At 42.5% G+C, this 13,940-nt stretch overlaps 2 protein-coding genes across 5 annotated transcripts in view; one reads left to right on the top strand and one right to left on the bottom strand.

Moving 5' to 3' along the window:
- The window catches only part of WNT3 (Wnt family member 3), a 62,455-nt gene extending 54,475 nt beyond the window's left edge, over window positions 1–7,980 (top strand). For all 4 annotated transcript variants that reach the window (XR_010138001.1, XR_008515636.2, XM_063718246.1 and 1 more), the window contains one exon: window positions 304–7,980. The gene's annotated coding sequence lies outside the window, so the exon portion shown is untranslated. The remainder of the gene's footprint in view (window positions 1–303) is intronic.
- NSF (N-ethylmaleimide sensitive factor, vesicle fusing ATPase) overlaps window positions 7,454–13,940 on the bottom strand; it is a 165,991-nt gene continuing 159,504 nt past the window's right edge. The window contains 3 exon segments of the mRNA NM_001133578.1: window positions 7,454–9,118; window positions 9,556–9,611; window positions 13,229–13,342. Of these exon segments, the coding sequence (NP_001127050.1) occupies window positions 9,097–9,118; window positions 9,556–9,611; window positions 13,229–13,342 (192 nt within the window). The 3' untranslated portion in view covers window positions 7,454–9,096.

Genomic DNA, 13,940 nt, shown 5'->3' with positions numbered 1-13,940 from the left:
ATCCTGAGTGACCTGCTCCTGGGCTTCCTGTTGCCCAAGGCCCTCAGCTAGAGGTGGGGGAGGTAGAATTTCGATCCCGTTCTGTGGACCCGAAAGCCTTACTGCTCCTGCGAATCATACGACCTCCCCCAACGTAGGCCCAAAGCGCAGAGGAGAGCGTGGAGAAACCACCCAAGTCCTCATCACCTCTGAGCCCCCAGGGACATGTTCAGATCCATCAGCAGCCTCTGATCTTTGAACCCCAATGGGTGGTCTCTGGGAACATAATTATGTTTCTAATTCTTCCTCTTGATTTTCCCCAAGGGCGCTGGGAAGGGGTGAAGTGTGTGGCTGGGCGGATTCAGCGAAGTCTCATGGGAAGCAGGACCTAGAGCCGGGCACAGCCCTCAGCGTCAGACAGCAAGGAACTGTCACCAGCCGCACGCGTGGTAAATGACCCAGACCCAACTCGCCTGTGGACGGGGAGGCTCTCCCTCTCTCTCATCTTACATTTCTCACCCTACTCTGGATGGTGTGTGGTTTTTAAAGAAGGGGGTTTTCTTTTTAGTTCTCTAGGGTCTGATAGGAACAGACCTGAGGCTTATCTTTGCACATGTTAAAGAAAATAAAAATGAAAAAAAATTCAACTCCAACAGAACAGGCTGGGCTAATGTGAGCTCTCGGCCTGGCAGTCAAGACATCAGCATGGGCAAGGTTCTGTTTCCAAACTGCTGCTTCTGGTGACATTCCAAGACGCCTGGAGGTGGGAGTCCGGAAGTAGGACACACCCCTGCAGTCTCCTTTTCTTGGTCTACTCCCATTCAAATTTGAGCTAATTTCTCATTCTGATAAAAGCCATAGGTTTAGCTAGGATGAAGTGGTAGGGAGGTCCGCGGCAGTTGTTAAGAGTAGGATTTGGAGTTTGGAAGAACTGGCAGCTCAGGGTGGCCTGGTTAGCCGTTTGAAGAGCAGCCATGTGTTCTTCTCAGTCTCATTTTCTCTATAACCCTGTTCTGCACGAGAGGCAGTCAGATCTCAAAATCTTTTTCTACCATTCTGCAGTTTCCACCGTCAATGCAGTTTTTTTTTTTGTTTTTTTTGTTTTTTTTGGTGGTAGTGGACCTTGTAAATAGGTTATGTAAGGGGGCAAGTCTTCTCTAGCTCAAATGGCTTCCTAAATAAAGAAGCGGTATCTTCAGAAGGGGCCATTCAGTCCTTCCCAGCCCTGCTCACCTGCAGATTCTCTGTACAAATAACTCCAGGTAGAGCAGCTGGACTCCAGGTTACCTTAGTATAAGTTAGACAAAGGGTCCATGAGGGAGGAGCCATCAATTCCTGAAATTCCAACTTTGTGACCAGCGGATGGGGAGGATGAAAACCATCCCTTTGCTTCCTCTCCAATACGGACCCGTCTTACTGTGTCCTTTCCTCTCTGGGGCCGATGTGAGGAAACAGACACAGAGTTCTTTCCCCCAGCTCTTCCTCCCTCACCTGCATGCTGAGACAACTTCCATCCATGCAGTTCCCAAGGATCTGGATTAGAAGTTCAAAGGGGAACCAGTAGGCACCTACTCCCTTGGGTGAAGCATCTCACGGCTGAGTTCTCCCTGAGGCGTACTGGTCCAGCCGAGGGTCCTAGAGAAAGCTAGCAAAAGGGAGGCACATGGATTTCACAGTATGAAATTGGTTCAACAACTGTCTTAGGGAGAATCAGAAAGAAGAGATGCAGCGGGGTAATGAGCAGAACAAAGATTTTTCTTTCTCCCCCCTTCTCTCTGGGGTCTACCTAACCCTGACCTAAAATACCGGGGCAGCGATCTCCCAGCTGGTGCAGGCAGGCTTGCCAAGACGGTCGTCCAGGAGCCCGCCTTCACTCCTAAATCTGCTGGCCACAAGCCCTGCTAAAGATACACATCTCACCCCTCCGCCGAGTCTGAAATGCCCCTCCCCATCTCACCTTAGACTGAAAAGTTTTAAATCATGTCAACTGGATAATGCTTGCTTTATGTGAGACTACTTCAGCAGAATGGATACGAATTTTCAAAACAATCTTTTCATATCTATGTATTCTATATTAAAAGTGATAAAGTCATGTTTCTGGGGCGTATTCAAGTAGCTGACAAGTAATTATTGAATACTAGTACATGAGTGCATTGTAATGATTCTCGCCGTAGTCAGGTGATAGTATCCAACCGAAATTCCCTACCAACCTGCTGTATCCAAAGTTTTGTAAAAAGTTGTAGAAGTTGTTGATCTTTTTGATTTTATATTCAAAAAGTCTCTTTTTATAAATATTATTTATTATACAATGTATATACCTTTGAGTTAACTAAGATTATATATTATATAAATATATATATATTTGGAGAAAATATATTTCATCATGCAGTTTTTTTCTGTTAAGTCATTAAAGAGAAGGTAAACAAACCTAAAATGGATACATTGTACACTGTGTGGAGTTTCCAGATTAATGCTCGGGAGGTCAAGGATACGAGATTCTGAATATGGTGGCCTCAGCTAATTAAATGACCAAGTGAAGGTCATTTCCTCTGTTCTCTAAGCAAGATCATCAGAGATGTCACGGACAGTGGGTCTGATACACCACAGGACATTCTTAAAGGCTTCTTTTGTTCTAAGTTAACTTCTAACAATGAATTTCCAGTTTTAGAAAACAACAACTTGGGTAGTAATTCATTTCACAGACTCAAGTATTTTCAGTGTATAAATTAATGTCACAGGCACTCCTAAAAGATGTGGCCCAAGGCCAGCAGACCGCAGGGGTGGCCACTGCCTTAATCCCCTCCTCACTATGTTTTCAACTCCATTTAATGGGAAAATAGGATTTTCTCTATTGAAAATGAAACTTGACTGAAAATGGTCTGTCCCCTGCTAGCTCCACTGTGAGAGCTAAGCTGTAGAGGAGGTAGGTTGGTCTACAAGAAGAAAGGGTGTGCCCTGGGCTGTGGGCTGTCTGGAACAAGTGTCATTTGAAGTTGGGTTGGGGTTTGCATAGAAAGTGCCTGCCAGTGGGCATGCTCTGGGGATGGGCACCCTCTCAGATCGCCGCTTCACAGGACCCACTGGAAGCTCACAGGTTATGCCTTCTCAACAATGAGATGCCACAAGTTGGTTTTATGACAACAGACAATCCTTTAGTTTTCAGACCTACCCATAAAATGTCACCTTTGGTTTATTCAGCACATTATTTCAGAGAATAACAAAAATGTTTTTTCTTTTTCTTTCTCCTGATCTACCTCAATTAGGAACAAATCTTACCTCACTACAAAGAGAAATAATGAGAACAGGCTGGGTGCGGTGGCTCAGGCCTGTAATCCCAGCACTTTGGGAGGCCGAGGTGGGTGGATCACTTGAGGTCAGGAGTTCGAGACCAGCCTGGCCAACATGGTGAAAGCCCGTTTTTACTAAAAATACAAAAATTAGCAGCTGGGCATGGTGGTGCACGCCTGTAGTCCCAGCTACTCGAGAGGCTGAGGCAGGAGAATCACTTGAACCTGGGAGGCGGAGTTGCAATGAGCTGAGATCGCACCACTGTACTCCAGCCTGGGCGACAAGGCGAGACTCCATCTCAAAAGAAAAAAAAGAAAGAAAAAAAAGAAAAGAAAACAGGAAAATAAAGCCATGAGCCGCCTATGGTGGAGGCAGGCTGCTCTGCACTACATTCAGACCTCTGACCTGAGGTTAGGAATAGCCACCAGAAGTTCATGTTTTGTCCATGATGTGTCTTTAGCCCCTGAAAAGCTGAAACCACAAAAACTGTTACGCTTCAGCTGTACAACGCATTGGACACATACAAGATACAGATCTCCTCTACATCTTACGGTCTGGTCATTTTTATTTCATTTCGACTTTTTATTTTTCTTTTGCATAAAGGTAATGCAGGTTGACTACACCTTTTCTGAAATGCTTGGGACCAGAAATATTTCAGACTTTGGAAGATTTGCATATATACAATGAGGTGTCTTGGGGATGGGACCCAAGTCTAAACACGAAATTCATTGGTTTCATATGCACCTTACACACATAGCCTGAAGGTAATTTTATAAAATATTTTTAATAATTTTGTGCATGAAACAGTTTAGACTGCATTTTGAATTTTGATTGCCACCTGTCACACAAGGTCAGGTGTGGAATTTTCCACTTGTGGCATCCTGTCGGTGCTGAAAAGTTTTAGATTTTAGGGCCTTTCAGATTTTGGATTTTTAGATTAGGGATGCTCGACTGAACTTACCTATCCCAGAATTCTGGGTAGTTTTTCCTTTTTTTTTTCTTTTTGAGATAGTCTTCCTCTGTTGCCCAGGCTGGAGTGCAGTGGTGTGATCACGGCTCACTGCAGCCTCGACCTCCTGGGCTCAAGTGACCTCCTACCTCAGGCTCCCATGTAACTGGGACCATAGGCATGTGTCACCATGCCCAGCTAATTTTTTAATTTTTTTTTGTTAGAGATGAGGTCTTGCTATGTTGCTCAGGCTGGTCTTGAACTGCTAGCCTCAAGTGATCCTCCCACCTCAGCCTCTCAGCGTTGGGATTATAGGCATGAGCCACCCCGCCTGGCCAGTTCTTTTTCAATCAATAAGATTGCCAAATATTTAAATGGTCCCTATTCATACTAATGAAGAGGATTTGTAATCCTATGATTAGTTTTTAATTTTTAAGAGACAAGTGTCTCTCTATGTCACTCAGGAGTACAGCGGCATGATCATGGCTCAACACAGCCTTGACCCCCTGGGCTCAAATGAATCCTCCTCAGCCTCCCAAGTAACTAGGACTCAGGCGCACTCCACTATGGTAATTAAAAATAAAATCTTTTGTAGAGATGGGGTCTTGCTGTGTTGCCCACTGGTCTCAAACTCCTGGGTTCAGGGGGTCCTCCCACCTCAGCCCCCCAAAGTGTTGGGATTACTGGGTGAGCCACCACGCCCCGCCCAGTCTTATTTGATGGTTAAGGAGCATACAGTTTATAGCTGTGCTTGAACATGGAGTTTCTCCCTATGTGTAAGTACTTACAAACGTCTAAACACAAGAGGACGTTGTTTAAAAATCTGAAAGAGACAACATAATGAGAAGTTATCTTTCAAAGCAATATTATTTTATGAAGAAAGAAGGGAAGGAAAGCATGTGAGACAGTTCAAGGATGAGGGGATGAGGTACAAAGAGGTGGAAGGAAAGAAGGTAGGGAAAAAGCAGAAAAGCAAGGAAACATGATGGCGACATGATTCTTGGTGTTATCTAATGCTGTCTCCCGTGGTGGCCCTGGGCACAGGGACATGTTCTCGTGTGTGTGGCTGGTCTGCACACTCGAGTGAAGTCAGTGCAGCTACGCATTGCTGCTACACTGCCACTGTTTCTCCTAGTTTAACAGAGAACTTTCTAGGAGGCAAAAATTTCTTACCATTAATCTTATACTCCCAAAATAGTGAGATAGAAGTTGTGTGGCGTCTACGCTGGGAAAATTTCAAACATGATCCCTCCCTGGATATTTTGTCTTCACCCACTTGGGATGCTTGCCAATCACAGGCGCTATCTCCCGCATCTTCATGCCATGGTGCCCGTCCAGCACACACCCTTGTGGGCTCATCTCCAGGACCCAGTCTCGGTACGGCTTGCCAGCTGATGAGAAACTCTACATCATTTTGCAATAAATTCTGCAATTTACCTGCTTTCTTGAACTCTCATACACACCCTTCCCCAGTCACTTATTTTATTGTTTGAGACAGAGTTTTGCTCTCGTTGCCCAGGCTGGAGTGCAGTGGTGTGATCTTGGGTCGCTGCAACCTCTGCCTCCCAGGTTCAAGCAATTCTCCTGCCTCATCCTCCCAAGTAGCTGAGATTACAGGCATGTGCCACCACGCCCGACTAATTGTGTATTTTTAGTAGAGACGGTGTTTCACCATGTTGGTCAGGCTGGCGTCGAACTCCTGACCTCTGGTGATTGCCCGCCTCGGCCTCCCAGAGCTCTGGGATTACAGGTGTGAGCTACCGCGCCCGGCCGTCCCCAGTCACTTCTTTAAAGAGGCTATGGACCAAGTTGTCAGGCAAGGAAAATGAAATCCTGCTTTCACCTTCTGTGTTTGGGCTGGGGTGGTTGTTTATAGCTGACTCACTGTTTCAACAAGTCTGTTGATCAGGATTTGATTATTGTACACACTTCAATCTACTCCATGATTTTGTGACTTGTTGCTGAAACTTTTAAAGGGGAGGCTGCAATTTTTAGGATATGAAAAGACAGCCTTAAAGTAAAAACATATTTCCGACTTTAATCACAATTATGCAATTTTTCTGTGTGACATTGAAAAAAAAAAGTGTCCCAGTGAAAATGTACAAATTTAGAAAGGATAAAATAACCTCCTCTTTTGAGGTTTTGATCTCAAAAACATCTTATGACAAAAAAATAGCCGGTTAACAATTCACCCATAGATGAAGAAACCTAAGGCAGCAGCTAGCTGGAGTCTCCTTTGCTTCTTCACAGGCTGTTCTGTAATCTCATACGCTCTGCTGTACAGCACTGGCTTTGAAGAATATTTGGGTAGCTTCAAGAACCCGCCTTCTCAAGGCTATGCAGGGACCAGGTCGGCCTCACAGTCCTCCTCCCAGGAACTCCCGTTGTGGAAGTTCTTGAAGCTGGCCTCTTCCCCACAGGGCCTTGTGGATTTTCTGAGCTGCCTCCTGTCCTAACCTGAGCCAATGCTAAGGATCAAGGTTTAGGAGGTTAAGAGATCTGATAGCTCAGAAAAATGTAAAAAACTATGGAGGATACAAAAGTGAACCATGTGAAGCAATCTCACTGAGCGCCTTTAAGTTCCTTGGTTTGTACATTTCACAGAAAGGAGTAGTTCTAATTGAGTGGCAACTCTCCTTTCTGGTTTATTACTAACCTTGTTTGTGGTTTAGGTACCTGAGTTGATGTTTTTTTTCTTTTTCTGAGACAAAGTATTGCTCTGTTGCCCAGGCTGAGTGCAAGTGGCGTGATCCCGGCTCACTGCAACCTCTGCCTCCCAGGTTCAAGCGATTCTCCTGCCTCAGCCTCCTGAGTAGCTGGGATTACAGGCATGTGCCACCACACCCGGCTGTTTTTTGCATTTTTAGTAGAGACGGCGTTTCACCATGTTGGCCAGGCTGGTCTTGAACTACTGACCTCAAGTGATCCACCCACCTCAGCCTCCCAAAGTTCTCAGATTACAGGCATTAGCCACCGTGCCAGGCATTTTTTTTTTTTTTTTTTAGTAAGATAAATAAGTATAAAGCATAAAGATGGTTGTATACTAACTTTTTCTGATACTCTAATGATCTGTTTTTAAATAACTGTACTTTCTAAATAAGAGATTTTTAAAATAAAAATCATCCCTCATGTTATGCTACTTGTAACAAAACAAGGAGAGGTTTCTTTCCTGAGCCCCCTCCTCCATTCCTATTAGCTGTTCATGTCGTTCTATATGAAACACTGGTCTACAGAACATTTTCAAGTATATTTACTCTTTATTGCATTCCTTCATTTGCATTAAACAATATATTTTTCAATATAGTTTTGGACAAAACACAAAGACATTAAGCTCATTTAACAAGAGACATAAGTTAACACAATGTGTGCTGCTTTCATGAGGAGGAAAGAGGCAAGATCTTACAGGAATCCAGGATACTGGCCACCAGGAATCACAGGATCTCACAATACAATCCACTTCTTTAAAAGCCACAAAATAAGCTAGGGAAGAAAACCCAAAACAAAGAAGATATGACATCCAAGTCTCCACCAAAAGTATACAAATAGCAAGATTTGGAGATGATCTGCTTTCTCACATGGAGACAAATAACAGAGGAGCCACACCCAAGTGCCACTGTGGCCACAAGCCTCATGGATGGCGTGTGGGGTAAACACCTTAGGATGGCTTCTAATTGCTTGTCCTTGCATTTTAAGTAGCAGTGGGGAGAGAGAGGCACGCTCCATAAGTCTCATCACCAACTATGACCTAATTAAATTCCCGCTAAGTCAGTCAGTTATAAGACAAATCACCCTCAAAAGGACTCAATGGGTGCTTCCTTTTGGAAGAAGTGTGTGGAGGGTAAAGGAAATGTGTTCAGTGTATTGGAATGGACAATAAAGGACTGAGGGAGAGGGCTAGAAAATGATTGATTTTTCTGGAGAATAGTGTTTTATTTAGACACTAGATAGTACAGATCATTTAAAATAAAGGATAAATTCTAAGTAAGTCATTAAGCTAAGGAAAAAGCAGTGATACTAATAAGCCTTAATATTATACTAAGGAATTGACCCACTTGGAGTTGGACACTAAGTATTGCCGAGAGGTTTGTAAATTACTTTAATAACTCCTTTCTGTTTGGGGGTGTACGCTTTTTCCATACCTATCTTTCACATGTTTTTAATAACATCTACTAAGTGGTAATAATGAGCATATCTCTTACCACAGAGCAAATTAGTTATACTAAGGGGAAGTCACAACCAACACTGTAGTCATCTGACTTTCTATTAAGAAAGATCTGACTGCAACTTGAAAATATCTCTGACAATGATTGAGAACAGCATTTTAGAGATTCAATGCCTTGTTTCTTCAGGCAAAGAGAATACCAGTCTTGTAGGAGACCTTTAACCAAACACCCAGTGACCTTTTAGTGTTAGCTCAGGACAGCTGTCAGAGGATCTCTGGCCCACACCTCGATTTACTAAGCCAGGTTTGCAGGTAGAAAGTCTGCCTTCTAATCGGCCAGCTGTTGTCATGCAACATTCATGACACTGACTGAGAGTTTTCAGGGGTGATGGTGCTAGTAGAGAGCTTGAAACGTGTAGTGTCCACAAGTACTGGATGGTTCCCACACAGAGGGACTGAGCAAGAAGGAATCACTTTAGCCTGCATGGGAAGGTAAGCGCAGCATTCTAAACCAAATTGACACCTTCCACGAGACACTAAGCTATCTCAGTACGCATAAGGAAGGGAGATTTATTGCACTAATCATGCAGAGCGAGCACGTGTTGAAGGTAGAGAACGTTCCACTTAGTCCAGTATCTTGAGTAAGACAGTGAAGATCCCAGGCCATCTTCACCTTGGTCACTTCCCTTGGTCACTGTGTGTTTCAAATAGTTCATTTTCAATCAAAATCAAGGGGGCTACTGCAAAAGAAATACCAAAACACGAAAAACCAGATGAGGGTCTGTAAAAAACTAGTCATCAAAAAAAAAAAAAAAAAAAAAAGATCACTAAAAGCTTCTTAATGGTTATTCTACATTTCCCACTATGCATTTGCTATTAGATGAGCACTTCACAAAAGAAAATGGTCACAGCTCCATGCATGTAAAAGCAGGTTCCAATAAATATGTACCATTAAGTTTTTCCTGCATTGTGACAAGGAAGTTTTGCGAAGCAGGACAGGGAGAGCAAACCAACAGTACAACCAACTTCCTTGCTTGGTCTCTCGGACCTACAACACAGCGAAGAATTCAAATAAATGGAAACAAACTTATCTAGGAAAGCAACTCTTAGAATAGGCACAGGGATTTAACAGGGTGGTAAGTATGGTTGATGGTCATTAAATGTTGTGTGTACTTACGCTCCTTCTTCTCTTAAGAGGGCCAAGAATTTTCTCACACGGTATTCAGGATCCATCTAAATACATCAGAAGAAATGAAGATGGGTTAATGGTACCTTCTAACAACGCTGCACTTGCTTCATGCGAAGGCAGTGTTCGGTTTCACACTTCATCAATGCTCTGCTAGGTCAATGAATGTGTTACCTGCTCCTTGACCAGCATTCTCACACAAAACAAAGCAGATCACATCATTTGGAGGAAGTGAATGGGGTTTTCCAGAACCACGTACACTGGGTTCCAAAAGACCCAAGCCCACTGGCCATCATAGGCACTTGGGCCAGGCGTGCCCTGTGCTGGTGCCTGTGAGGCATTGCTGTGAGACTGGACAGGGCCATTCATCAGAGTTCAAATGACACCTATTTCATCTGTTGAAGGTGTAAAAGTCTACTAAAGTCACAGCAAAGTAGAAGATACCAAGTTGAGGTTAATTCAACAACTAAAAAATAGCTTATTAACTCTACATAACCAACAATATAGCTTTTTTTAGCCTCAGTATCCGTCATATAGTTTCTTCTTTGTAGTAACAAAGTTGTGCTAAAACTAAAAAAATGAAGAGTACTGCTGATTCCTGAAATCATCTCTAGATGAATCTGGGTCTCCAGATGCGAACAAAACATCTGCAAAAGTTTCATGAGTCTAAGAAAAGATGGCGCAACTTTGTTTCAGGTGCTTCGTTCAGGTGGTTATTATTAGCTATCTCGACTGGTTTTCATTTTCTATTCATATTTATACTAACTTGTTAAATGTACTTTATTCTCGTAGGCCCACAGGAGATACGAAGTTATCTAGAAAACAATCGTTAAAAACATCTTTAGTTCCTGAAGATGAATTTTTATTGTAAGAAACACACCTAACTTTTAAAATATGTTTCAGAGCAGGAGTCTGTTTCCCAAGAGGGAACTCCCTGCCCTCTAGGAATACCTTTCAAATGCTCAGTGCAGCTGTGGGGAGATGTGCAATTGGACTCCCCCTCCAACCACAGATTTTTTTTTAAGATTTCTTCTATCCCAGAAAAACACTGAACAGAAGTTTCAAATGTAACAAAGGTAAGAGGTCAGACTACAAAGGACTAAGAAAAAGTGTGAATAGCTAACAAAAGAAACATTTTTCCTTTTTGGGAATAGAATTACATATGAATCAATTGTCAAGTTCTTAAAAAAAAAAAAAAGGAACTGGCTGGAGCGCAGTTGTAGTTGGTACTTGCAGTTCTTTGCCCATTAAATATATTTAATATGTGTGAGCAACAACTTACTGACTTGCCTGTAGCTATGGAATTAAAAGTCAGGAGAAAGGGAGGAAAAAAGTAATCTAGATAAATGACTTTATTCCCTCAGGTGACATCCAGTCAGAGCAGATCCTCGGCTCTGTGCAAGTTTTAACAGAATCGCATGTAGTGAACAGAGAGGTAACATGACTTATATTCTACAAAACTACATGCCTCTTCACTTAGGCTCAGCCTCTCTAAGGCAGATCTAAAGAGAATTCACTCAGCTGCACGAAATCCATTTGACATGAAGGAGTTCAAACTCAGAGGCCTATGAAATGTCAGTCGCTGAAGATTAGGCCTGAGTGCCCCACTCTCACTCTCTACCCCACATGCATAAGAAGCATTAACTTGATCACTGACGTGCAGGCATCAAAGGAAGGGAAAGGGATGAGGGTTGGGGAAAAAATCCACATAGTTTCTTCTATGCAATTATTGAAAAAAAATTATACTGAAACTTAAAAAAAAAGGAGCTGACAATCTGACAGATTTATCTTTTTTTCAAGGAAAGAGCCAATACACCTGTATTTGCACTTTTACCAAGAATAAGTCTAAACAAAGTGGTTAGTCTGTAATTTTAATTTATGGCTCATAATGGAAAATAAATTAATTGACTTAAAAATAGTCCAACTGAAAGCTCAGTAGATTAAATTAGATTTCTGAAAGCCACAAAAATTTTATTTTCAGATAAATTTACCAGAGAGGATTAAAAAGCATTCACTTCATGTTTCCAATTTGCTATTGGTCCAAGAGCCTATTTCAGATGTAACTGTGAAACAGAAACTTCACCTCTGCCGCTCACTGCCCACACTAGCAGAATGCAGGACCATCAGTAAGTAACACATGATGCCTAGAATACAGCCACTCTGTCCACCTAGAACCAGAATGAATTTACAGTTATTCATCCAACAGAAGTTTACTGGCTGGGCGCAGTGGCTCACGCCTGTAATCCCAACATTTTGGGAGGCCAAGGCGGGCGGATCACCTGAGGTCAGGAGATCGAGACCGGCTTGGCCAACATGGTGAAAACCCATCTCTACTAAAAATACAAAAAATTAGCCAGGCATGGTGGGTGGGCGCCTGTAATCCCAGCTGCTCAGGAGGCCGAGGCAGGAGAATCCCTTGAACCTGGGAGGTGGAAGTTGCAGTGAGCTGAGATCATGCCACTACTCAAGCCTGGGCAACAGAGCGAGACTCCGTCTCAAAAGAAAAAAAAAGAAAAAAAGTTACCGGGGGCCAGGCATAGTGGTGCATGCCTGTAATCCCAGCACTCTGGGAGGCTGAGGCAGATGGATTACTTGAGCTCAGGAGTTCAAGACCAGCCTGGGCAACATAGTGAAACCATGCTTCTACAAAAAATACAAAAATTAGTTGAGTGTGGTAGCACACGCTGGTAGTCCCAGCTACTTGGGAGGCTGAGACGGGAGGATCGCTTGAGCCTGGGAGGTCAAAACTGCAGTAAGCCATGATCATGGCACTGCATTCCAGCCTGGGAGACAGAGCGAGACCCTGTCTCAAAATAATAATAATAATAAAAGTTTACTGAGCACCTTCGTATGTGTTGGCTCTGTTCCAGGGGCTGTGGACTCAATAGTAAGAGCCAAGGTCTCTGAACTCGTAGGGCTTGATAGGGAGATATTTATCAGCTACCTAGTATGTCAGATAAGGACAAGAAGACACAGCATGGGCACATGGAAGGGTGGAGTTCTAAAAAGAAGAAAGGTAAGTTGCCAGGAGATATGAGAAAGTCCCAAAGAAGTTTCATCTGTCTTTGCCCAGGCAGCACCCTGGGGCTCAGTTTTCTATGTGATTCTGGATGCTTCAACCCTACAGTAGTTTGCATGAAATTTCTAGGAGCCCAGCCAGGGACAAATATACAGATCCCAAGTCTAGACTGCACAACTTAATTAACTTGTCCCTTAAAACAGTCTCCCAGACACCATTTGGTATATGTGCGGTCGCTTACTGACTTGAGGTGCAACACCATCTCTTCTCCATCAATAACCTGGTGATGTGATCTTGGATAATTCACTGACAGCCTGTGGCTCACATAGTATCCTCATCTCCAAAATGAGGCGGCAGAAGAATGACTGCTCTTTGAAGTCTTTTCTAGTTCTAAGATCTAGTGGCTCCCTAAATTAAAACTAACTTTATAATCTTTCCTTCCATTTTTGAATTTTAAGAAGTTAAAAAGTAATGTTAAGTGATCAATCTCAGAAGCAGGCTACTAATACCAAATTAAGTTTGGAAATAACATAAGAAAATGAAAACTTAAATTAATTAAAACCTTGGCAAAGGAAATACTGAACCCTCCTGGTGTGTCCTGAAGCTTTGTTCTGTCTGAGTCATATGGAGAAGGAAGTACCTTACCTGTAGGGACATCTCGATCAGCATTAGTAACTTCTTGATTCCTATCCAGACCTTCTTCCCTTTGACTTGCTGTGCAATTGTGGTGCGTTCCTTATCCTTGAAGTTGCCCAAAAGCTACAAAAACAATAAACAATAATCAAAGCACTTTTACAGTGAACACATCAACATTGGTTAACTCTATTTACCTTTAAAAGAAGAGTGATAAGAACTACCTAACTGTTCAAGTTGATAGAATTCTCTCCTATTTTAAAATCCAGTCTGACCTTCACCTTCCTAAACCCATTAGGTGCAATCATGAAAGTGAAAACTGGTATCTTAAACCCTGTTTTCTTATGGACTGCTATGTAACTTATATTTGCTGGGGAAAAAAATAGCTCCAATACGTAATAAATATAAGTTAAAATTTTTAACATTCTTTTCTAGGAACAATCTGTATGTGTCAAAGCAAACTACCTTTAATTCTCTTACCCAGCTTCTGCACAAAAGCTGTGTACATGGGTAACCTGAAAACATTTATCATATAGATAAATTTCAATTTTGTTGGGGGCCTTTAAGAAGCTTTACTGACTCTACCACTGCTGAACAACTCAGTAGATAATATTTTCCAATAGAGCTCACCAAGTTACTTGTGAATATTGATATTAAAAGTTAAATGAAGAACATTCTTTTTTAAAAATGACTGTCATGTTCAAAAAATTAAGAAAACATTTCT

Source organism: Pongo abelii, chromosome 19 (assembly GCF_028885655.2).
Source record: "Pongo abelii isolate AG06213 chromosome 19, NHGRI_mPonAbe1-v2.0_pri, whole genome shotgun sequence".
NCBI classification, from domain to species: domain Eukaryota; kingdom Metazoa; phylum Chordata; class Mammalia; order Primates; family Hominidae; genus Pongo; species Pongo abelii.
The sequence above is the reverse complement of the archived record's forward strand: the minus strand, read 5'-3'. Positions and strand labels throughout refer to the sequence as shown.